At 34.8% G+C, this 25,565-nt stretch overlaps 1 protein-coding gene across 1 annotated transcript in view; it reads right to left on the bottom strand.

The window, feature by feature from the left end:
- Positions 1–25,565, bottom strand: part of wdfy4 (WDFY family member 4) — a 60,483-nt gene extending 34,918 nt beyond the window's left edge. The window contains exons 1-33 of the mRNA XM_041268458.1: positions 24,996–25,565; positions 22,128–22,273; positions 21,526–21,639; positions 20,694–20,958; positions 19,620–19,734; positions 18,427–18,536; positions 17,341–17,478; positions 16,459–16,648; positions 15,043–15,232; positions 14,188–14,348; positions 12,116–12,577; positions 11,701–11,802; positions 11,089–11,279; positions 8,748–9,376; positions 8,394–8,484; positions 8,067–8,281; positions 7,674–7,783; positions 7,119–7,332; positions 6,736–6,812; positions 6,279–6,497; positions 5,765–5,943; positions 5,383–5,614; positions 4,752–4,903; positions 4,198–4,309; positions 3,634–3,824; positions 2,993–3,145; positions 2,842–2,911; positions 2,006–2,171; positions 1,788–1,879; positions 1,571–1,670; positions 1,219–1,424; positions 600–766; positions 194–313 (exon numbers count right to left, since the gene is read on the bottom strand). Of these exons, the coding sequence (XP_041124392.1) occupies positions 194–313; positions 600–766; positions 1,219–1,424; positions 1,571–1,670; positions 1,788–1,879; positions 2,006–2,171; positions 2,842–2,911; positions 2,993–3,145; positions 3,634–3,824; positions 4,198–4,309; positions 4,752–4,903; positions 5,383–5,614; positions 5,765–5,943; positions 6,279–6,497; positions 6,736–6,812; positions 7,119–7,332; positions 7,674–7,783; positions 8,067–8,281; positions 8,394–8,484; positions 8,748–9,376; positions 11,089–11,279; positions 11,701–11,802; positions 12,116–12,577; positions 14,188–14,348; positions 15,043–15,232; positions 16,459–16,648; positions 17,341–17,478; positions 18,427–18,536; positions 19,620–19,734; positions 20,694–20,939 (5,400 nt within the window). The 5' untranslated portion in view covers positions 20,940–20,958; positions 21,526–21,639; positions 22,128–22,273; positions 24,996–25,565. The remainder of the gene's footprint in view (positions 1–193; positions 314–599; positions 767–1,218; positions 1,425–1,570; positions 1,671–1,787; positions 1,880–2,005; positions 2,172–2,841; positions 2,912–2,992; positions 3,146–3,633; positions 3,825–4,197; positions 4,310–4,751; positions 4,904–5,382; positions 5,615–5,764; positions 5,944–6,278; positions 6,498–6,735; positions 6,813–7,118; positions 7,333–7,673; positions 7,784–8,066; positions 8,282–8,393; positions 8,485–8,747; positions 9,377–11,088; positions 11,280–11,700; positions 11,803–12,115; positions 12,578–14,187; positions 14,349–15,042; positions 15,233–16,458; positions 16,649–17,340; positions 17,479–18,426; positions 18,537–19,619; positions 19,735–20,693; positions 20,959–21,525; positions 21,640–22,127; positions 22,274–24,995) is intronic.

Raw genomic sequence — 25,565 nt, 5'->3', positions numbered from 1 at the left:
ACCATTTAGTAAAGGATCATTACATGTTGTATACATTTATTAAAACGTTTATTTTTCATTTGCCATTCTACCCCATATTGTTTGTTGCAATTAGTTCTCCTGAACACAGACAAAGATGTTCATTCAGTATCCTTCTCGATGATCTGAATTTCTGATAAAACAACCAGTTGTTTTTTTTTTCCTGTTTCCTTACCTTGCTTAAAATGATCTTTACCAACTCCAAGAGAACAATGGCCACATCCTCACATAAGCATATCTTCTGCTTTTCACTTACATTTTCTATTACATACTGCAGCATTGAATCAAGGTCCAGCTGGAAAAAAAATATATATATATAAAAACACTGATGCTGGTTTACATGTTAAAGTATATCTAGGAGTCCTTGTCAAAAAGAAGAAAAAACACTAACTGAAGTTACTTTACAAAAGATATTAATAATTTGAGGGTTCTTCTGTATCCTTATATTGTAAATTTCACATTCTGCAGCCTTAAAAAGGGGTTTTTCTTTATACATAAACAAAAATGGCACTTTACAGTTTGATGTATCTTGCAAATGTGTCTAGCATGGATACTTAAAAACATCCATTTTTATAATGTACCTTTTCTGCTGGCACTTCGAGACTTGGTTTCTGTAAGAACAAGGCTGCCAGAAGGAAGTAGACCTGAGGGATGTGCATATGGTGTCCTAAAAGGCTTTGCAACACTCCAAATCCTGGAGATGAACATGCTGTCTGTGCAGCTGTCCAAGGATGACTTTTTAAATTGTCTAGTGGCAAAAACAAATTAACAGAATTTTCACAATGAAAACATGTGAACAGCATTCAAACTGATGTGTTTATTTGTTGGGCAGACAGAAAAACAAACAAGCAAAGCAGGCTAAGTGATGAGGTTCCATTAAGAAGATAGTTATAAAAAGCCATGATGAGAGATCCAAAAAGTAAACTTGCTAACTCGATGCTTGCTAGCTACTGTTTCTATATAGCAGTGGTATGGAAACCTTGGTCCTTCCACTCCAGCACTTTGCACTATCCTTATTTAGTAAAAGCGACTGAAGTACCCACTCCAGTTTTATATCTATTCAACCTGCACTGGAATGGCCCTCCAGGAGTTGTGATGGCTTTATAAACATGAATAAGATACCAAATGGCAATAACAAGGAAAGCTATACAAAAATACTAATACCCAGCAAATGCATCTTGCACAGAGATTTAAACGTACACATTAGTACTGTACAATCTTCCGCAATGTTGGAGAGCCAGCTACTTGTTGCCATTCCATCTCTGAACTTCTCCATGTTGACTGGGTTATGCAGGAAGTGGATCAGTAACTTTGCTCCTAACAAAACTGTGGTTGAATGCAGATGACCTTGTATGAAAAGTAGGAACCAATCTGATCCCAGGGCCATGAACACTTCTTCTTGATCCCTTAAAAAATAAAAATGTGTTTTTTTGTTGTTTTTTTTTTTTTTACCTAACTATGTAAACAAGTTATTAGAAGTACATATCCCACATCAATTAGAGCTAAAATACTTTGTCAACACCCCTCCATTTATCCACTAACTGGTACTCACTCTGAACTTGGATGAAGGTTGTCTGAACAGATTAAATCTAACAGCATCTCCAGCAAATGGTTCCTCAACCAGATTGTTCTTGCAGGTGTCTGGCTCAAGGCTAAACATATATGTTAAAGGGAAATACAGTATTTGTGGTAAGAGTGCGTTTGGAATAGATGTACTTAAAAAAGGTGCTAGTAATACAGAGTATGATGATAACTTGATCAGTCATTACCTTGTATAGACACATCCAAGTCATTCTCAGGAAAAATCACATTTTCATTCAGGGAAGGTGGCAGCAGTGTGTAAACAAGGAATAATCCAAGTCTGGAGGGCACAGTATAAAATAGCACATTAACGTGTATGTTGTGATGTTGATTAAATACAAACACTGCAGTAAAAATATAAAAATGAAAGAGAGCCGATTTAGAAAACGCTTAACGTTTGACATACCTGAGAACATCCTTGGTATCAAAATACCCCTTCAACAGATTTTTCATTATGGTAGAAATAATGTGGACTTTTTCACAAGTCAGGCTGGGTTCATTAAGTAGGAAAATAAGCTTTTTTATCACATTCAGCCGATGCATGACTTCAGCATTTCTACGCCCGTCACTGGTGAGCAAAAGAAGAATATTAACCAGGCAACAGGGGAGCTCAAAAATGATTCTTAGTTGCTAATTGCTTTGTACTGGCTGAAAGGCAAACATCATTTAAATGTGTCTGTTGCGTTGACTGATTTTTAATAATCCACCAAATATTATTACCTTTTCCAACTGTAAACCAGTAAGCTTTTCAATCATACATGACAATTATGTTGTGGGAATAGCTCTTTGTTAATGTGATCATTCATGACCACTTATTATGATGGATGTCATATAAATGAGATTTATACCAAAAGCATTGTAAAACAGGTAACATGGTGATTATAATTTCAACTGTTAGAAGAGTCTTTGTTAAACTAACATAATCTGAAATAACAAAACATAAAAGAAACCTAGACATACAGATCTACTGCAATACAGACAACTACTACCATCATGTCATTAATGCAAACATATTGATTAGTTTAACTGTAATATTCTAAAGTCTAGACACTCATCAATTGTTCACCAGCTGTACATATGCTAGCTCCTATTCATTTGTCTGGGCCGCTGTATAATTTAAATAAAAGAATGCAACATAATCTTTTATATTTTGACACATACTGTATGGAGAATATATATATATATATATATATATATATATATATATATATATATATATATATATATATATATAGATTTATAGAGATTTAAGCAGATCCACATAATGAGTCAAAACAATGACATCTAGATTTTCTGGTGCATTCTGCCAAACCTAGAAATAGTAAAAAATAAACATTTAAAAAATTCTAAACAATTCAAGCGAAAGACCAGGAACGTCAGACAATGAATGTACCTCAAAATCGCAGAGAATGTCTTTAAATGCATTATGGTTTTGGATTGCAACTGATCCACAGCCAAGTTCCATGGTTCCAACAATAGAGAGTATGAGCTGAAATATTCTGTTGCTTAACAATGAAGACTTCAACTTCAACAGAAACGCCAATAACTAAAAAAAAAAAAAAAAAAAAAAAAAAAAAAATTACATTGCAATTGAAATAGTGTAAGATGATGCTTACCGTTAATGTTTTATTACTCAGTTTTCAATACTACCAAAATCAACTAGGTTTAGGCTAAAATGTAAAATGTTTCTAATTATTGACTGAGCTTCAATGTGGCCTTAATGTATGTGGTGAAGAAAGCATACGCCAAAAAGAAAAAAGAAAAATGGAAATCTGGGGCTATAGCCTTAGGTGGTCACATGGCTTCTATGCCAGGTGACTAACACAGTGTACCAGACAACAGTTATAGAAAGTAGTTGTGGGGGAAGGGGGACAGAGAGAGCTAACTTTTTTTTTTTTTAATACAAAAGAACTAGCAGTAGAATTATAGTAGAAAAATGCCTTACTAGTCTTAAATCTGATGCAGAAATGTTCCTATAGTTTTGCTAACTGATAATGACTGACATGATTAAAAGGATAATAAGTGATCCATTACCTTGTACCCATTAATACGTTTCATCTCCTTCTCACACCCAGTGCTACTGCTGAGGACTGATAGAAGAACTTTCATAGCTGCATACATGGAACTATCGTCAGATGCCATGGCAACAAAGCCTAAAATCACAGCAGGCCCCCCGATGAACTGAAAGCTGTTGGCTGCAGTGTTGGACGCAAATGTTCTTACTCCTGGAAGACAGCAGTTATGTTTATTGATTTTGGCCACTGATACTCAGCAGGTGTACATTTTATACAGTATGAACTGTGATACATACTGCATAAACGTTAGACAACATCCTTCATGGTAGTCTAAAAAAGTGATAGAGTGTATCCTTACATCATAGGCAGAACTGCCTCTAGAAGATAAGCTATTCAAATTTTAGAACTAACTACTGTAGGGTATGAGTTGTTCTCCTCATGTCCTGTGCTGCCCCCTACAGGATAGTTTTGTATCATTTGTAACACAGTAGTGTGATTAAAAAAAAAAAAAAAACACAACCAACAACACTGCAATTTAAAGGAAAGTCTTCAGTTGAAGATTTGGTTAAACTTTAAACTTTACCATAATGCCCCACAAGTGCAGCTCCAATAGTACGTGAGGTCCCGCTGAGATGCTGAGCGAGGTTTCTGGCTAGGTATACCGGAGTACTACTGTCACGTGACGTAATCCCCATCTAAAGGAAATAAAACAGCCAAAGGCCAACTTCATATACTGCTCTAAGAAATCATTTAAAACGGTATAAGAAGGACTTGTGGTGTCCTCATATAAAGGATTTTTTTGATCAATTATTCACATTTTTGTGTACCTACACTGCCTTTCTCTTTTTGATTTTGCACCTTTTTCCTTTTTTAAAAAGTATGTATATATATATATATATATATATATATATATATATATATATATATATATATATATATATATAGATAGATAGATAGATACACAGATACATAGATACATACACACATACATACATACATACATACACACACACGTCAAAGAGAGCAATAAAAAAAAATAGGCACAAGAAATTAGCACAGTGAGACAGAACACGAGTTAGACTGAGATATCTGTTCAGACACAGTTAGCCTCTACATGTACATTTCACATATAAATACCTCTTGAGCTATCTGGCGGCTATCGACTTCATTGTAACAACTTTTAATGTCCATGACAGTTGTAACAAAGAATGAGTTTGCATTGATACCGAAAGAAATCCTTTCCTCAGTTACCAGTCTGGATGGTGAGGGCTCAGGATTAACATCATCTCCTAAAATAAAATTTTAAAAAGCACAGCATATCAGTTATCATATTAATATATGTTTGTATATAAGAAAAAATAAATAAACCAGCCGCACAACTTAAATCAGACCATTGTTCACATGGATTTCTTATCAGAAAGAGGAAAACATCTATTTATTTTGTACTTATTTATAAAACTGAAGACAAATATTAAAAAATCCAAACTCCTTAAAACTGTGGCCAAAATTTAGCACCTTGGCCTTTAATTCGCTCTGATGGTTATGAAATGATATAATGACTTTCATGTTTAATTCGCTCTGATGGTTACAAAATGATATAATGACTTTCCTATTTAATTCGCTCTGATGGTTACGAAATGATTTAATGACTTTCCTATGATAAACCGTTAGACGCTGCTTTCCAAAGTACCTTCTTTTGTGTATACAATTGAAAGTAAACTATGCTGATCATTCTTTTCTAGCAGAAAGGTGTTCGATATAAACAGACCTGCAAAAGACACTGCCTGCAAGTTCCCAGAGTAGTTTGGACCCAGTTTATGAAGAACTGCAACTGTTTCCGAAGAGATAACTTCCTCAAACAAATATGCTGGGCCAAGGCACCAAATCAGAGAAGATATTTGCTTCCATATGTGGGGAGTGCCTATAATGCCATACACATCAATGACAGAAGTCGGCTCCATAGAAATGCTTTGCCCTGGGAAAGGTTGAATATACTGCATCTAAAAAGAAAAAGCAAACAATACTGCATCAGCCTTCGGAATATTGACAATACCCTTTGAGGAAACTGAGACATGATGTTAACATCAGGTTTAACTTGTTTAAATCATTTTAAATAGAGCATATACATGCTGTACCAATTACAGTGTTACCTTTGCTGTCCCAATTATTTTCTCATTTAAATAGACAGTGAGTTTGCAGGTCTTTTTCATGTCCTTGGCAATGACCACAGTCAGATGATGCCACTGTCCAGGAACCAGCAGCTTGGAGCACATAAAACGGACCGAGGTTGGTGCAGAACTTGTATGTTTCGTCTCTGGCTCCATCATATCTGTAAGAAAAAAAAAAACTGTGCTCAAGTCAAATGCTCAATGTTCAGGTCAAAAACAAAAGGATAGATTTTCTGTGTGCTAAATGTGACTTATGTAAACGTAATATAATTTGATCTTTTTTTGCTGAATTAACACTTCACACGTAAAAACTTTCTTTGCAAGACATAGCTCATACTCAATTGCTTCCCACAGATTCAACTGAATATTCTGAAGCATGATGTTTCTATGCTAAAATTAGGTGACACTCAGATTGTTATTTTTCCTTTGGACAGAGAAATAAGCTTTGTCTTTCCCAAAACTATCACGAACACTGAAAAACAAAAAAAGGATTTACCTAGGAACTGAAAAGCTTCCTCCTCTGTAGTAATAACTAGGGAACAGTCAGGGGCTGAGACACTGACTGAGAGGCACATGAAATGCAGGACCATCCTTGACATGTGGCGGACGATCGTAAAGAGGCGGACAGGATGTGAATCACACGCAGAACTGAACTTCCTAATCAGGAACCAGGTGGAGAAGGACAGGCCAGCAGAAGGAGGAAACCCCCGGCCATCTGAAACATTTAAAGATCTGTAACTTACCAAATACTTCAGGTCATTACAATATCTCTACACCAACTACATGTCACAAGAAATCCTGTGCTTAATTTTGATTGTGTAGATGAAGTATGGTGACTATATTTGCAAGTAAAACCGGTTCATAATGTTTAAATAATGTACAGAGATTACCTAAAACAGTGGGAACTGTAATTAAGCAGGAACATCAATTATAGGTTCATATATATTTCTCACCTGTGCCATGTCCACCAGCTGTTACAGCATCTGCATTGACACCCTTAACTGTGGCAAGTGAAGGAAGGAAAAGGCATCTGTAAAAGAGGACACTGGTTATTAATAATTAAACTTAAACTTCTTAACAAATTTTTAAGGCATCATTAAATTAGCAAAATCACTTAATTATGCATTGAATTCTACAACATGAGATTAGTCTCTGTACTAATCAGTTTATTTTGTAAATCCCTTGTAATTCTTGGTCTTCTGTTCACTCAGACTGACTCTGGCAACCAATGCCTACAGTTATTGAACATTTATTGTATCTGATACAGTTTACATTGTTATTTCTGAAATTAGTCAGTTTGATTCAAATCATTTACATAAAAACCTGAAACCGTTACCCATATCCAGTAGCACTCATGTCAAACTCAACAAACGATGGTGGAGTCGAAACTTTGTGAGGGTGAAAGTTCCGAGGTGATGTCATCGAAACTAGACTGACGATACGGTGCAGAGCAAAGGCGGAGCCCCTAGAAACATTGAGCAAACTAAAACCTGACTTGGATTTGCTTGTTTCCAAAAAAAAATCCTGGTTTAAATTAGGATCAGTGTCACCTGAAAAAAAAGTAGATTCAATATGTAGTATAATGAAAATGTCCATGCTTGTATCATTAACTATGCATTCATATTCAATGTTTCCTCTTTGCTAATACAACTCATGTGACATTATTCAAAAACAAGCTGAAATGGAATTAGATATATGTAAAAATCTAAGTGTGACGGACAGACTTAATGGATCTAAAAAATGGGGTAAAATACCTAATTGGGAACTAAATTAATATGTGATATTGCTCACCAATATCTTGGGACAATACAACTATTTTTTACTGAAACTGAAACTCAGTTAAACAGTTCCTTTAAAAAGTTCCTTTAAATTACATAAGAAACGTTCTTACCAAATGTAACCAGACTGGTAGTACGCAAGTCCATCTGATATCTCATATAAGACACATCTTTCTGTTTGCTGGCTGCACACTTCTGGGGATTTCTAAGGCGAAGGAATTGTCTGTAACAGAAAACATATTATCAAGCATTTAATGTCTCTTCACAGTGATGCTTTTACAAAACAAACAAAAAAATGAAAATCTGAAAAGAAATTACTATTTTAAATATATTCGATTTTAAAATAATATAATTACTATTAAAACTGAAAACAAGCTCAATAAACTAATAACACACATTTAAATATAATAACTCGCATTTAAATGTTTCATTTGTTTGCTCTTAACCAGCTACAACACAAAATCTTCACAAAAAGTGTACTTGTTGAAAAGCATAAAGATAAAGACCTTAGTAATTTATGCTCAATAGCTTGTGAAGCCAGTTTCTCAAAGATCCTTAAAACGGACAGATGTAGAGGATGAGCAGTGCTACCCAGAATGGTCTGGCAGTGAGTTAGGAGTGTGTGCAGAAGACCAGACATGCACATGATCTGTCGATTTCTCTCGGACTTCACTAACGACTGAACATGATCAGTGACTGCAAACTGAAGCTCCATGGACAGCTGGGAAAAAAAACATACATTTTTTAAAAAGGCACTTTTCTTCTCAAGAAGTAACTAATTCCCAGTGTTGCCATCTTTCATTAAATATAGGAAGAAATGGATGAAAATGTACCTGTCTGTTCTCTTGAGTGTATATTTTTGAAAGCAGGGTCATCATCACACAGATAGCACCTGGATGTACTATCATGGGTTCACCAATCAATCTGCCCAAAACAAACAGTAAATTGTGTAACTAGCTTCAAATATATAGTTGTTTATGAGTACAACCCCAAGTAATAAGTTAATATGTCGTGTGTAGGGTGTCTCTTATTATAGCATAAATCACTTAGCACAGTTTAAGCAGCTCAGTTTGAGCAGCACAGTTCGCTTTGCGGTCCCATCACCCCAACCCCTGCACGAGATGACACACTACACAGAGAAGAGTTCCAAGACAGCCATGCTATTCAAAACAGAAAAGGAAGAATACCTGCTCTCGAATTCACTAGATATCGTGGATGTTCTGCAAGCAGCACTTCTAATTATTCTAATGGAACTGTGGTCCCCTTGAGAGAAAAGCCCTTCTTCTGTTTCTGGGTTGATGTTTTTCCCATCAGCCTGAGGCTCACAACTGTCAGGAGCTTGTTCCACATTTTCAGAATAGCCGATGTTAAGTGCTCCTCTGGCCACTTGTTCAAGACAGGTCAAAATTTGTAGACAATGACGTAAAGACAATGGTAATTGCTCTTTGGAGTTTTTAACAATATCTACAAATTCAGCAAATGTCCTACAGTGAGTAAGGTCTATGTCAGACTTCAAAAATTCATCCTCATTGAAGCAACCAAGCAGCCCGATGGCTTCAGCCATTTTCTCATAATGGCCTGTGGTCTGAAAAAAGTGACTATTTACTGGATCAAGGTGGATAGCCACTGTCATGGTGTGGAGTGTTAACAAAATTAGATCCATTTTACTGTCGAGGTCCACCGTAGCCCATTCTCCAGCAGGTTGGTCACACAGAGCTCCCTCCATGTCTACTATCAAAGACAACAGTCCATTAAATCCACCAGCCGTTCTGAAGGCACAGCAGCCTTTTGGTGTATCTAGCACTTTAAGAAGAGACTGCAAAATATAGGGTAGAACAGAATACACAAATTATATGTTTTAATGCTATACATGTAAGAAGGAAATGTATTAACAAACCAGTATCAATTGCAACGTAGCTATCAACAGATTAAATATAATACAGTATGCAAACATACATTTTAAAAGAATATAATACACACAATTATTATTATAAGCAACATTAGTTTACCGTTTTATTCTTCGATATTTAAACCCTGCAGAGATTCACTTTGACATGCATTGGTATACACTGCACTACACTCCAATAAATATTGGGACATTTTATTTTTAAACATTGGTAGGTTCTGAATGAAAAAAACAAATTTTAAAATAATGCAATCATCATTGTTGAAATCAAATTAGGAAGTTCTGCTTCTAAATCATTAAAAGCAAGCACTTTCTGTTGTAAATTAAATAATGTGTCAGTTTGGGCAATAATTTTGAGGACCCCGGTGAACTAAATTAGAGTTATTCAATTTAGCATGATAATGTATCAAATGGGTGATGTGTCATAAAGGGAAGCAAAATGTAATCAGCACCAATAGAATGGCTTTGACACATTTCAGTAAAGGTCGGAGCAAATCTCATTGCCACAGGCATTAACTCGGTTACAGTTTAATCGTCTGCGAGTCAGTATTCCTCGCGCTTGAATCTATAAAAACGGATGTCTACTGTAACTCAGTAACTTGGTTAGACCTTGGTTAGATTTCACATTCCATGATTTGATATTGCTCATAAGTTTTGTTGTGTCACACTGGAAGTATAATCAAATTGAGGCTGAGTTAACAGCTAAATATATATTAGCAAATCAATCTGAATTTGTCTGTAATGCTATCAAACTCCCAAAGGCTAGGATAATAAATTCACTTGCTTATTATGTTTTCAAATGTGTTATAATTTGTCAAAATTAGAGAAAAAAAAACTACATTTGTACATCGGTCCAGACCTTCCACATTTCAGTGTTTTCAAGGATCAGACATATACTGCTTCTGCAAAGCTGGAACATATTGCATTTCTATCAATTAAAATGTAGGAATCTTAAAATATAAACACCTACAGTATTCCTAGTTTTCTTTTTTGACACAATGAAAAGATTATTGTGCAATATTCAAAATTCAGAGTGGTAACATCGAATTATAAAATGCAGTAACTATAAAATCTTTCTCATATAAATAAATATGGTCTGCAGCACTAGATTCTGCCTGGAGGCATACAAAACAATTCACATAGCAGGAGCAATATCTGTATTTAGGATAGCAAATTTTTCTCAGCAGAAAGCCATCTCCAGAAGCAGGGGAGTCACTAGCCCCTAGAGGAGAAAACATAGCTAGAGTAGTGGTGAAGGAGTGCAAGTTTGGAGGAGAAAAGACTGAATTTAGGGAAGCCTTTTTTTTTTTTTTTTTTTTTTACATTGGGAGGTGTCATTGCTCTGCCTCACAAAATATGCCAGGGTTATGATAAAAAGAAGGCTTGGTTCAACTTAATACAATTAAAAAACATCAAACCAACAACACAAAACAATAACTAAGTAAAAAGGTAAACATAATCAGATTTTGTGTGGGACAGCTACATTTAAGACTTACTATAAAACAAACAAAAAAAATCCCTGTCCAACTTTTATTTGATCCCATCTACCAATACTCTTTGACACAGATGCACATCCTTTGTTTTTATATAACATCATGGCACAGGCTCATCTTCTCATATACCTGGAGGAGGTCCTGTTTTAACAGCAGCTCCCCTTCAGTGGAAGAGCACAAGGCCCCAATCATTATGCTCATGTATTCCTCTGGATTTATAACTGACAGCTGTTCCAGAATACACAAAGTAGAAAGACGGTACTGCTGGTCATCCAAAAAAATCTTGATGTATGGAACCATACCACAGTCCCTTAAAAAAACTTAAAAAACAAAAACAGTAATTCAATAATTAGAATTCTAAATTTGAAAACCTTAATTACTTTCAGAGGAAGTTTAAGCTGTAGTGTAAACAAAATGTCAATGATATTGTACAACCTGATAATCCATTGCGCACATACCATTACCACTATCTGGTGCAGCTATATCTAGTGCCTATGATGTTTCAGGTGGGAGGAGCCGAGGGTCCCAGTTCCTAGCATTTCATTTTGAAAACGGAAACAGTAGAAGATAGTATCATTTGTATATTTTGCATTGAAAGTGGTACACATGGCAGCGATAATAGGGTCACTGCAATATGTTAAGAAAGGGTGGTACAGAAATACCTTGGCTGCCAACAGTGATCTGATAACAGTATCAGATCAAAGATGTACAAGAAAGCAATTTGATATGTTTTGTCCTTACCAGTATTCTTCACCGATCTCAACACCAAGGCAGCAACAACCTTCAGCACTGCAGTGGTTAGTTCCTTCTGGGCATCTTGCTCATTTACCATTTTTTTGTTCCCTTTAGTATATAAGAATTAGACTAAGTGATTTCAGAATTATACATGTTGAACTAATTTCTCAAACAATGTTTTTTTTTTGTTTGTTTTTTTCCAGTTTTTATTGTTATTATTTGAGTGATTTGTCCATTTGTTTATTTACTAGTCAGAGGACAGTATGTAGAATTAAAAAGTAAGCCAGTTCAAATTTCATTTGAATTGCTTTTTTACATTACGTTTCTGCCTTTACCTGGCTTAGGGCTGCTTTGAGCCTGTCATATGTTTGCTCATGAAAGTTAAAATATAAAAGTGGGTGCAATGTTGCAAAGACCATACCTGTTATACCTGCTTTTCTCAGGATCTTCGCTTGTTTCCGGAGCTCATCAAGAAGCAGTTTCAACAAGCCAGAGTCACTAAAGACATCACTGAACAGCAATGTGTGCACGGTTAGGTTGCAAAAGCACTTCAAGGCTGCCACGGTAAACCTTGTGGAGAAGTTTTCCTTAATAAGATACTGAATTTTTTGAAGGGTTTCATGAGGAATGTAATCCAATTCAAAAACCACCATCTCTACAAGCTGAAAGAACTGAGTGTGGATTTGAAGAGGCTTCAAACAAATACAGTCAGCAAGCTGAGAGAGAGACTGCAATGTCCACTCCAGCAGGAAGAAATTGGCCTTTGTCCAAGTCCAGATCTGTTTAATGGTAGACATAATTTGGGAGCAGATGTAGGTGCTTCCTGATTGTTGGAATGCTGACTGCAATATCCTAAAAGCTGGGAGGTTTTTCACAGTTGTCCCTGATTGAGAGAAGGGAAAATACAAGCTAAATTCTCCAAACAAATTCTTTATCTTGACATATTCACTATACAATATGTTAGATGGATCCCCAAATCCATTTGCTCCATATAAGCCTGGTGCAGGGACTAGACTAGATAAGAACATAACTCAATATAACTATTTGTAATGGGGATCAGCAAACAATACACAGAGGTTGGACAACAAATTATGAACTTAAGAATGGCCCTGATCCATAATCAGTAATTTGTACAACCTTGGAAAGGGGAAATCCTGACAACCAAGCACCTGCTATAGGCCCTTTATCAAAGTCTGGAATTAATCGTTCCATTTAGATAAAAGTGTTTGTGACATATGTCTCTTAATGTTTTGTCCAACCTCATAAGTATTTGAGCTTTGCATGCATTAAGTATGAGGAAGAAATCTATGGATGCAAAATTGATGCATGCTTTCTATAGTGAATCCATGTCAATGTGCCCCGGTCCCCCCATTACTATGAGACCGAGGGGTTTGTACTTGTCTATATATTCCATACATAATGCTTAATTTTATATAGATAGATAGATATAGATATAGATATACACACAAATACAAACACAAACACTGTGGACATGGATGCATTACATGTACATGACCATTCTTCGCATATGTGAATGCAACAAATGAAATACAGAAGTCTGAAGAAATGTGTTGTAAGTGTGTTTTTTGTTGTTTTTTCCTAATAGCATGCATACTACAAAAGTATTTTCTTTAGAAGTCAGTTTACCTGACAGGGCGAACCATAATTGTAGATCCTAGAAGCAAAATCTATATGTCAGGTATGTTTGGTAATAAAATACTTTCCATTTCAGATCAAAATAACTTGAAAAATGAATTGTGAACAATAATTAACAGTGCTAAATTAGGTGTAGACTTCGCACCAAATCACAGATTATTATCTACTGCTGGATTAATGGAAAATACACTCCCCATATATATATATATATATATATATATATATATATATATATATATATATATATATATATATATATATATATATTTCAATTTTTTTTTTTTTTTTTTATTATTTGGGGTTTGTTTGCTTGCTTCCCGATCATGAGCGAAGGAATCGCAGAATACATCTGAGTAGAATGTTTTGTTTCGATCATCTGGAAACCAAAAGGTCAAATGATTGCAATAAGGCAGCAATTTAAGTCTGTTGTCAAGGGCATCTGCAGATGTTTACAAAACTGCTAGTATGAAGTTTGTATCTGAAATGGTCTCCAAGATAAACGATGTTGAAAATGTGTTTATTTAGGGGAATTTCTTCACTGGAGGGAAGTATAAACACAAAACAGATAAACATGCAGGAATCTAGTCAAGCCCTTACACAACACAAATTACAATGAGAACCAGGGTTTGAGATTTGGTACTTTCATATCCGATGCCTCACCTTCTTCCAAACACAACACACAGATAAAAGACTGCTTTCATGAGTACAGCTGGAAAATAAACGTAGTGCTTGCAAACCCTGTTAAAAAAATATGCTATATTTCATCACTGTAGATTTTAGTATCTATTATAATAGTTATTATATAAACAGTAATAACAATATATGTATTTGTAATACCTGTTGTGAGTTGTGGATCAAACCGGAATCCCGGGGGCTGAGGGTTCGAAACACAAATAGCAACTTTTAATTCAGCTTGTCCGCAAAGTGTAAGATGAGCTATAAAATTCAGCAGATCTTCAACAGGTTTTCCATTTTCTTCGTTCATCTCTACCTCACTCCTGTACAAACAAAAAGCCAAATAAAATAAAATGTGCAGTAGAGTTAAAGTTGTGTTTTTTTTGTGACAATCAGATCCCATCCACACTTTTCCCATTGGGTTGAAGAGATCACATCGCTGCACAGGACACACAGCTGCTTGTATGTTGGAGGACCTTCTGTGGTTAAAGGTTCTGTGTAGACTTGAGCAGGAATGTTTCTATTCTCACCAGCCTTTCAACATTCAAAGTCGGAGATGTATTCTGGGATTTAGAAAACAAACAACTTATGACTATAAACTCTGGGCCTAAGTCGTGAGGAGAACTTGCAAACAACTTGAGCTTGATTGAATTCAGAAATATGTTTTTGCCACAGCAGAAAAAACAGCAATAGGGGATGCCTGAGCAAGACTAGACAACACAAAGAGATCCAGACTTAGAAACATTCAGTCACATGGGGAAAATGTAGAGAAACAGAAGCGTTGTGAAAAAAGACAGCTGCCAAACTACAGTATGTATGAGTACTATTTTTCTGCTATTATTTTCCTATTTTCAATAGGCTTAAAACATATCTCTCTATTAGACATAACTTCAGTTTGTACACGTTGATTCATACTGACTATCAAAAAAACTGTGGCAAAAGAAATTTCCAAAGGAATTCCTGTTTTTCTTTACTTAATATAAGCCAATATGTTGCTAAAAACTGGGCTGTACTTGCCGACACAATATTGTTTGTAGTATTCTGTATCCCTCGTTATTTTCAAACTCTGCTAACAGCCCTGGAGACGTGGAATAGGAGTCTTTTATAAAACAGAACACGGTGACAGCCACTTCAGCCAGGACACTGGGAGGTACTTGATCAACGATTTTTGCCAAGTTTTGTGTGCAGATCTTTATGCAGTTCATGGCTGTAAACATGAAAAGAAGCCTATTAATTATATGATACGTTCAAATTATTGCTTAATAATAAAAAGCACTGTACAATGCAGACAGACAACAACACTTGAACCAAATAAACAACATTGTTGTACTTCAAATTTACCATGCAGTGTGAATGCACGCATGTACTGAGAAACCAAATGTCATTTCATATTGGATTTCAGATGCGTACTAAAATGCATTATTTTTTGTTAGTTTGTTTTACATTTGGTTGGTTGTTTACTTTTTTTTTTTTTACTGTGTTGTAGAAATCTGGCATGAAATAATACACATCTTTGTTTGTTTTTTATTTTATACATGATATACCCTCACAGTACTTATATTTCTGACAATTGTACTGAACTTAGATGACTAATATAACAGGAAGGTAATGGTTATTTATAGCATTTTAAGGGAAATGTACAAGCTTGGTTTCAAGCGTTACAAATACCACAGTATTTAAAAACATACAGCCACTACCCAGTCTTCTGCATTTCTGCAGCATTGCCTGCTGCATCTAAACTATGATTAATGAAAGTCATTTGGCAGATCACAGAATCAAAAGCATGCCAATGCATGTCATGTGAAAAAGTCTATTACCATTTCCATAGACTTCTGGAACTCAGTAGTATCTTATGATTCTGTATCAGGTGGTTGCAACTGAGGCTAAAAAAAAGTTCCTAGTACTGTATATACCACTATTAATTGACCCTTTACCACCTGCCACAAACTGAGAAACCATTCAAAGAAGTCAGTTTTTACTGAAGAGAAGACATTGATTAGGTAGCTTATGAATGAATTACAATGGATATGTGAAAAAAAATATATAATGGGTATCACTGATATGTCCAGAGACTAAACAATGAGGCAGTGAAATGGTACAACTGAAAAAAATCATACAATTATATACCAAATATTCATTGTAGTTGTACAATCTAACCCAAGTCACGTGACCTCTACTTAGCAGCCATATTAGGTGAGTTCAATATCAGGGTTTATAAAACCCAGCAAATACGAAATCACTACATCAAATGGTTTCAGAGATATGAATAACTGGCACAAAGGTTTTTTCTCGTACAATAACCATGATTTAACTTGCCCATGAGAAAAGCAGAATACAGCTATATACCAAGTGCATCTTAAAGGGTTGGGAAACCAAAAAGTCACATGAACCTGATATGACCGTCATACACATGAAACGAAGGGACATATTCACCTTGTAATGACTTTGCTGTACTTAAAGCCCGGGCACTTGAAATAGCTCTTAGTACAAGAGATGCAGATCTTCTCCAGGAAGAGCAACATTGGTCCCAAAGGGAGGTCATGGCTATAATAAGACATTGTAGTTCACGTGTCTGTACCATTTCCTCCACACAGCTCAGATCACTGCACAGCCTTAATAGAGTCTGAAAGAAAACAAACAGAATGCCTTAGTTATTTATTCTTCAAAGCAAGAGGGGTATTTATGTACATTATTTGCTACAAAGATTCTCATAATCAGGCATTTTGAAAAACCAAGGTTGTATTAATTATGCTCTTGTGTATAGGGAGACTTGCCATTTGTTTGAACAATCACATGATGGACAATCTGGAAATCAGCTTGTAAATAATATGGCAGGAGTAGTATGGTATAAAGTCTATATACTGTTGCAGATCTTTCAAATGCATCCCTTAGTATCCTAGCATTCTGGTAAAATGTTTCGTCTTATTTGTGTTTACTAAATTTGATTTACAGTGTATATCTCCTAGGTGACATGATACAAGAGGTTTGAAGGAAATGTACAGTAAAAAAAAATAAGGTTTTCAAAATTAACTGTATAAACCACATTTACATACAGTACTGATTTAGCTGCCATTTGAATTAGAAACATGCTCACATTTTATTTGGGTAGTACAGGCCACATCTACCTATTTGTGGATCTGTGCAGACATTTACTCATTTACTTCTGGTGTTGGTTTTACTAAGAGGGTATACTCAGAGCTAATGTTTCAATTCTGCTTGATCACATTGTTCAATTTCTGTTTAAAAATGACAGAATCAATTGTTTTGAATAACAATTTAAATGAAGGTTGTCTTATTTATTCCTACAATTCTTACCTGAGTGAAGATTTCCTGGAATGAATGCTGTGGGTTGTCTTCAGTTGTTTCACTGTTTGATGGTAAAGCTACAAAAAGATACAGGCACTTCAAAAGAATGGCTGGTAATCCACTTATAATGATGATGCTTGCTGTTTCCTAAGAAGAAAAAAAAAAAAAACAGGCATCTCTTTAGTAAACCGTTTTAAAAAATCATTATACTGTGATTTTTTAAATAAAGCATTTATTGCAATAAATACAAACAGGGGTATATTTTCGAAGTGCCACAAATACTGTTTGTTTCCATAAACAAAACATATTATTAGAGTTTGGAAAAGCATTAAAATTTGGCAATTTTAATATAACAAAACACTGCAGTTAAATATGAAAATATTATTAAATCAATGTAAGTATTTACCAGGAACAAATGGTGCTATGGTACGTTTTACAAAAACAAACAAACAAAAAAATATATATATATATATATATATATATATATTAGAGTGCTTTTCCATTACATTCAAAACAAAACTAAAAGATCCCTTTTTTTTTTCTTTTTTTTTTTTTTTTTTTTTTACTCTTCAGTGATTTGCCGGAGCGATCCTTTCAGGACATATAGTATAGCTAGAAACAACCCTTTATCATTCTGAAAAGGTTCTGAGTGGTGTTGCTATAATGTTAAGATTTTCTTTCTTCATCAAATCATGTTATATTGTCACCTTTGAACTCTGTTTAATTCACATGCTTCTACACTTTTTCAGTTCAGTTTCTACCTTTCACTTGTAAGGTCTATAATGTTTAAGGGTTGTTTAAAGTTGCCCTATCCCTTCTCCAGCAATCTTTGACATGACCTGTTTCTGTTTTTACTTTGCATGTCTACCATAATAAGAAATATGGCCATTTATGGAAAGACAGTAGTGAAACAATGTAGACTTAATTACAAAACAAAACAAAAAGTGCTTGTGATGTCTGTACAAAATGAATGATCTGTATTTGTAATTTAATTATTTATGTATTTCAGAATAACCTGTGTTATTACAGTCACCTAGTATAACACCTACCAGCTCCTCTGCTGAAATGATAAATATACAGTACTGTATTACTCACCGAGTCAACACTGCATAATAACCAAACTGATTTTAATAAGAGCCATCCTTTGTTAGTGCTCACTTCTTCTTTCCACTGCATGAACTGTTCCACCGCAAAGCGAGCTTCCTCTGTAAAAAAAAAAAAAAAAAAAAAAAAAAAAAGAAGAACAGGGCAAAACCATAGGCATGAAGTTATACTGTGAAAAAAGATTCCCTCAGTCAAACTATATTTCAAACACCCATTATGATAAACACCTCATTCATCACAGTGGAAATACAGTGATCTATTGGCAATATGATGAATATCTAAATCTAGACTGACCTTGAATGAAGAACATTATTAACATTAACATTATATTATTTATACAACATCAAAATAAAGAATAACTCAATTCTCAGAAAATGACGGTACCTCACCAAACTGCCCCATCAACTACATTTGATATTTAAATATTTAAGTATGTTAAAAAAAAAAACACAGCACACATTTATTTTCAAATGGATCAACAATTTTGTACTTGCTACATAAGTGGCCTAAAAACAACACACTTCTGTATTTAAATCACACTTACTTTGTTTTAGACAAGAGTGGCTAAGGCCTACGCTTTACAGAACTGAAAAGCCCTTTTTTTATTTTAATGTTGTTTTTCAGACAAATGAAAATGAAAAGTTTTAAGACAATACTTCAACACCAAGCAACCTACAACTACCTTCCTCTTTTATGGTGTAATAAAAAGAGGCTTGTAAAGAAAATGACCTATGGAATTCTGAAATAAAATACCTTATCTGTTAGTTTGTTAATAATACTTCAAGAAAGGTTTTTGTTTTATTTGCACACCACACTGGAATTAAGAAAACTCTCTCAGCCCTAGAACAGAGGAAGAGGGCACCAATCAGAACACTTCTAGTTAAAACAACCTAATAAAGTATAGAATTGCTTGTCTTTCTTCAACTTATTTATACATCATGCGGTCATATTTTTAAAGTGACTCTCCATTACTGAAGAGGAAGATCACATGCTCTTGTGTCTCCCACCTAATTAAGCCTTAAGCCTAATGATCTTCTGTGGAAATTATGAGTAAAGGATGGATACCTCCCACCATTGAACCAATGGTTTGGATTTTTTTACTTGAAGTGCTGCTAACCTCAATTTAATTGTAAACCAGATAGTGCTTTTGTGCATGATTATATTATTTAGCTGCCAAAAAATACCTGCAGGCTTGTTTCTCAATTTCTCTTCAATATTTTCAACCATCATTTGAACAATTTCACCAGCGAAGGTCTGAATGTTGGCCAGTTTTTCCTCTCCAGCAGTGTTCTCTGCAATCTTAAACAAAACAAACAAAGTTAAGGATTTGCAGTCACAATTTCACCATCCTTCTTATTGTATCACATCTCTACTTAACCATGTTTATACTTACAAATAGGTTAGTGCTTACCAATGCACTGTGGTCTGTAGCAACCTTGGTTTCTTATACATCTCAAATCTCAGCATATGTACCTAAAAGTCCATTGCATATGTTATCATTTGGATCATTTCTAATCCAAATGACAATATAACATGTTGAAATAGCAGAACTGTGTTTTTGATTGAAACCCAATATACACAATTAATGTCTATCTTCAATGATTAGTCAAGCCCATTTGAGAATGGCTTCATAGCCCACACTGCCTAGCACACTGTTTGTCTTCTCCAGTGTTGAAGGTTCCTGTGATTTCGTCCATTGCAGAACATGTCTGAAAACTTTCATGACCCACCTGTAACTGGAATTGTACTTTCCATTGGTTGTTTTCTATAAATGTAAAATTTTAGATGCCATCTTGACATCATGTTGGTCAATGCAACCAACAGGTTAAAGGATGACACAGCTACAGGGGCACACACTATTGTGCCACTTGTGAAATCAATTAGTTCCTTCTGCTTTCCCAGTACTATGGCTGAATAGTGGCACCCAACTCCCACATCACCTGATCACACACACTAGAGGACTAGGGGATTTTTTTCAATTTTACTTTAAATACTTTTGAACTTGAAAAATGTACGTGATAAACCATTCATTTTATTTAGCACTCTTACTGTGATCTGTCTGACTGACCACATTATATCATTCATGTACAATTAGTATAATTACAACAGTTCCTCCTTACTGACCATATATTATTCATTGGTTTTTACTTTTCTTCTCAGTCACTTCATTGTGGTATTAGTAGAATGTACAAGATACCTAACTCTTACAGAATACAGGAAGTGAAACAAATATAATAAAGAATTATAATAAATGTCACCTTAATGAAAAGCGGCAAAAGGTTAGTTATTGCCTGCTCCCGTTCACCATGCTTGAGTTGCTGAATGCTTTGTTCAAACTGTAAAAGCTTCTCTCTTAGGAATGTCAATGCCTGCGTTAAATCCATCTCTTCAATGTTTGGAATACTGTTAACATTGGAGTCTTCCTGCTTATTCTCTTTCAGTCGATAACCTGTGGATGTCCTGGACGACTGAAGTTCTTTTTCTGATTCTTGTCTTGACTTCATGATTTGCAGAATAATGTTGCTTGCAAAAAGAAAAAAAAAAGTTAATATTCAGAACACACTGAGCCAGATTTATTAACATCTTTACACCAAGATGCAAGTCGTTTCATTTTTTGTTTAAGTAAAATCAAAACTGTTAATTTTACAAAATAAGCATTACAACTATTCAGGTAAATTTAAAAGACTCAAAAGTGTAGTTGTGCTTTTGTTTTACTGGTAATGTCAAATTAACCATTTTATTTTTCTTTCACAAAAAAAAAAATTGCAACTTGAGTTTTAATAAAATTAGATAGACGAACTGACTGACTGGCATCACGGCCTAATTCATCCTGGCAAGCTGAAGTGAAGCGACACAGTTTTTAATATAAACCTACCCACAAGAATGAAATAGCTTTTGTAAATAAAATATATTTATATTAATCGTTTTCTCTACCACAAAGTGATTCATTGGTTTGGCTTTCTAAACTACACAACACCAAAATACATATTTATATTTCAATAACCATAAAATAAACTGTATGCAAACAAGATTTTTTTTTTTTTTAAATGACTTAAAATGAATCTAGATGAAAAATAAGAGTATACTTACACAAGGTCTTAAATTTACCACGCAATTCCAGACTGACTGAAGATAGTATCGGCATCTTCCTGTCCAGTTACTGTCCAGCAGTAACTTCTTAGATACGGTACAGCTCAGTGAGGCCTGAGGAGATTAAAAACTAAAAGAATCAATGTTGCCTGCTTCAGATTTTATTCTGCCTAATTATTTTCTTTGTTATGTTACAGGCAAGGGAAGATAATGTTGTCCCTGCGAGACTCTGGCTGTGCTCATATTAACATCACAAAGGATTTTCTACACATCACAGCCTTGAAATATAGTCCACATCTATAATTACTATTGAAATTTCACACAGGCTCATCAACAGGAAAATAGCTCCCTGTGCAAAACTGTAATTCTGTGCTGATCTTTTTCTGTAATTACCGTGTCACCATTTGAAATTAAGTATCCAACTTGTGTTTCTAATAATGTACTTTCTACATACACTTCTCTTAAGCATGTCACAGCATGTGTATATATCTACTGCACCATTTACTAAAACAGTGAAAACAAAGGAACATATTACAGTCATTTTTACATTATTGGATACATTTCATAGCTCATAGTTCTTCAATACTGTAAAATAGTTTTACCTTTGTAATTCTTCTCTGCAGTCCTTGTGACTGTTTCCAACTGAAATACAAGTACAAGCTGTTTCTTAATCTGTCTTTAGAACTTAATCTGCTGCTTGACCGAACTTTGAACAAAAAATAACTTACTGAATCACATGGCTCATTTCCTGGGAAAAAAAAGCAGAAGTACAGAGATAAAGAATATAGTGGTGGTTAGATTTTGTGTTTAAAGCTATTTGCTACAGTGTTTGTGTTAAGTTATTCACACCTTAACATATATACTCTGAGAACACTAACAAATATTGTTTTGTAATGAGGCATTAAACTGTCCTTTTATTCTGACTATGAAATAAGGAACTAAAATCAAACTCAGTATTAAAAGAGAAAATCTGTCTGATATTTCCTGTTTAATTTCACACACTAAAGTTAACGGAAGTGCAAATGTTTTGTTATCACCTTTCAGCTTATGTTCAGTTTTTCAAACTTGAATTCAGTTATGCTTCATGTGGGTAATGTACGGCATTGACAAAATATAAACATATTAAATATATGGACAGGTAGATACAACACACAATAAAATAGATCTGCATTTACCAGGTATTTTTGCCAGTTCTCATATGATATGTGCATGCAATTATATGTCAAACGCTAGAGAAACTTTACGTGTTAAAAACTACATTGTGGTTTTGAGTTAAAGTACTGTTCTCTCACCTACTAATACTGAATACCACATGCAATGGGTTTACTCTACATTGGCTGGGTGCTAACCCAATAGCACATTTATTATCATCTCTAATTTTAAATAAGGATTAAAGAAAGTATACTTCTCTTGTAACTGGTTGGAATATTCTGTATATAAAATATGTTTCTTTGGAGTGAGCATACTGTGTAATAATTACACCGTGTAACAATTTTTTTTTTTTTTTTTTTTTTTGTTCCTGGGTAGTAAGTGTTATTTCCTAATTGCTTATGCCTCAAAAGTATAGAAAATGGCTATTATTCCCCACAAACTTTGTTTTGTGACCATGACAGTGATATTTTGAAATGTACCTATTTTCCAGAACATTCCCGATAGATTCAGTGCTGAGTAAACTTGGAGTAACTTCTAGAACTTTCTAGAACTTTCCAGTAATATAAATAGTAGTATAAATACAGGGGCCTTAAGCCCACCAGTTCAGTTTAGTTCCAGCTGCCTATGTGGATACATATCTGCATTTTTCTGAGATGGCATCAAGAGGCTGCAATGGTTGCATTCCGGATGGGTCTCCAAGGCGGTTTTACCAAGTTTCCCTGCTATCTTTGCCTTTGGGACAGCAGGGACACCAAGGCGCACTACCACAGGCGGGATTGGCCACAGCGGACCGTTCTGTGTGGGGAGGAACAACGTCAAGTGGGAGCCACTGGTGGACCCCCGGAGGGTGCTGATGCCACCACTGCACATCAAACTGGGCCTTATGAAACAATTTGTCAGAGCTCTAGATAAGGAGTTGGCAGCCTTAAAAGATCCTAGAGTGCAATGAATTCCCCAAGAAGCTCACTAGTAAGGAGAAAGCGGCTTGGAACAGCTTTGTAGCAGTGGTTCGGGGCTTCCTGGGCAATCACAAGGCCGAAAACTATGCGGAGCTGGTTGAGACTCTGGTGAAGAACTACGGCACAATGGGCTGTAGGATGTCCCTCAAAGTCCATATCCTTGATGCTCATCTTGATAAATTCAAGGATAACATGGGAGCGTACTCGGAGGAGCAAGGCGAGCACTTCCACCAGGATATACTGGACTTTGAACACCGGTACCAAGGACTGTATAACGAGAACATGATGGGAGACTACATTTGGGGGCTGATTCATGAAAGTGATTTACAGTATAATCGTAAATCTCGAAAAACTACTCACTTCTAAATCTGTTGTAGTCATTTTTGTATTACTTTAGTATAAATACATGTTAATTTGGATTCATATGTTGTTTTTTTCTGACTTTATGTGAACGAAAAAACACAAATTTGCCTGTTTTCTCATTGGAAATAGGTAAATTTCAAAATATCACTGTCCTGGTCACAAAAGCAAAGTTTGTGGGTAATAATAGCCATTTTCTATACTTTTGAGGCATAAGCAATTAGGAAATAACACTTACTACTCAGGAACAAAAATTGTTTTACATAGTGTTATATATAATTTAATGCATCATACAGCATAACAAACACACCAATAAAACTAATATAATTATATAACCCCTTCATAATTATATTAAACATTGTAAATAATGTTAACATTTTCTTGCTCCATGTTTGAGTGTCAAATCGCAAAAGCTATTATTATTATTATTGTTATTATTATTATTATTATTATTATTATTATTATTATTATTATTATTATTATTATTATTATTTAAACGTTGTATTTTTTAAACTAGAGTGACATCTAGAGGAAGCGAAAATAAAGACACTAGCTCAACATATGCTTCCCACTGTAGAGTACTAGTTATTTGGGAAAAGGTCTAGTATATTTATAATGAAGGAAATCTTGCAATTATAATAGCGTACCAAATCATATCATAATAATAATACAGCTAATGTGTATGTAATCGAGACTTTTTTTTTTTTTTTACTTTAAGCTTTATGCACATTTGCCAGTTTACTATACTTTTTCTGGTACATTTACTGACGTTTACGTCAATGGAATCCTGTCTTACGCGGTTACAGTGCTACATATTTCGGTTATATTTTGCAGAACCATTAAACAGTGTGAATTACTGTGTAAATAAACATCTAACATCCTAAGCGGAAACCACTAGTCTGCATACCACATAAAAGAACAATCTTATTTGGCGTAAGCTGTCAAGTAAAGTTGTAGACAATTGTATTGGCAGTTTGAAATATCAATGGTGCTACTTACATGCCACATTGTTCTGCCTGTAAAATACTGTCCGTTCTCAGCAGTGTAAAATTCCATTCTTCGTATTCCACTGCCGCCAGCTAGGAAGTTTTGAAGGATCATCCCTCCTCTTCTTCCGGGTTATTTTTATTTCTATTATAAAAAGACATGCAATTTGATCGTTCCATATGTCAAGTCCTAATCTCGTATTTATTTTCGCATGTGCAAAGTTTATATTTGTGCAGTCTCAAGAAGAAAAAAAAAAAAGCGTCTTTAACAATATGCCACACTTGTTAGTTTATTTTATGGGGGCTTCAGGTTAGGTACTGGAGTTTTCCCAGATATCTATTTTTTTTTTAAATAAACAAACAGACGTATGTAATTGATTAACGGGATACAATCAAGTTGTTGTGTATAGTAGGTATACATATTCACATTTTACTTTTACAACCATATATTAGGTCCGGGCATGTATAATGTATGAGTAATAAATGCACATGTTGGGTAAGTTTTCAGTAGTGTAAGGTTTGAGAAACTGAAAACTGAAACCCAGAAACACGCCCACTCTGGCACTTTGTGCAACAATTATCA

This window comes from Polyodon spathula, chromosome 13, assembly GCF_017654505.1.
Source record: "Polyodon spathula isolate WHYD16114869_AA chromosome 13, ASM1765450v1, whole genome shotgun sequence".
In the NCBI taxonomy this organism is placed as follows: Eukaryota; Metazoa; Chordata; class Actinopteri; order Acipenseriformes; family Polyodontidae; genus Polyodon; species Polyodon spathula.
This window is presented reverse-complemented; position numbering and strand designations above follow the sequence as displayed.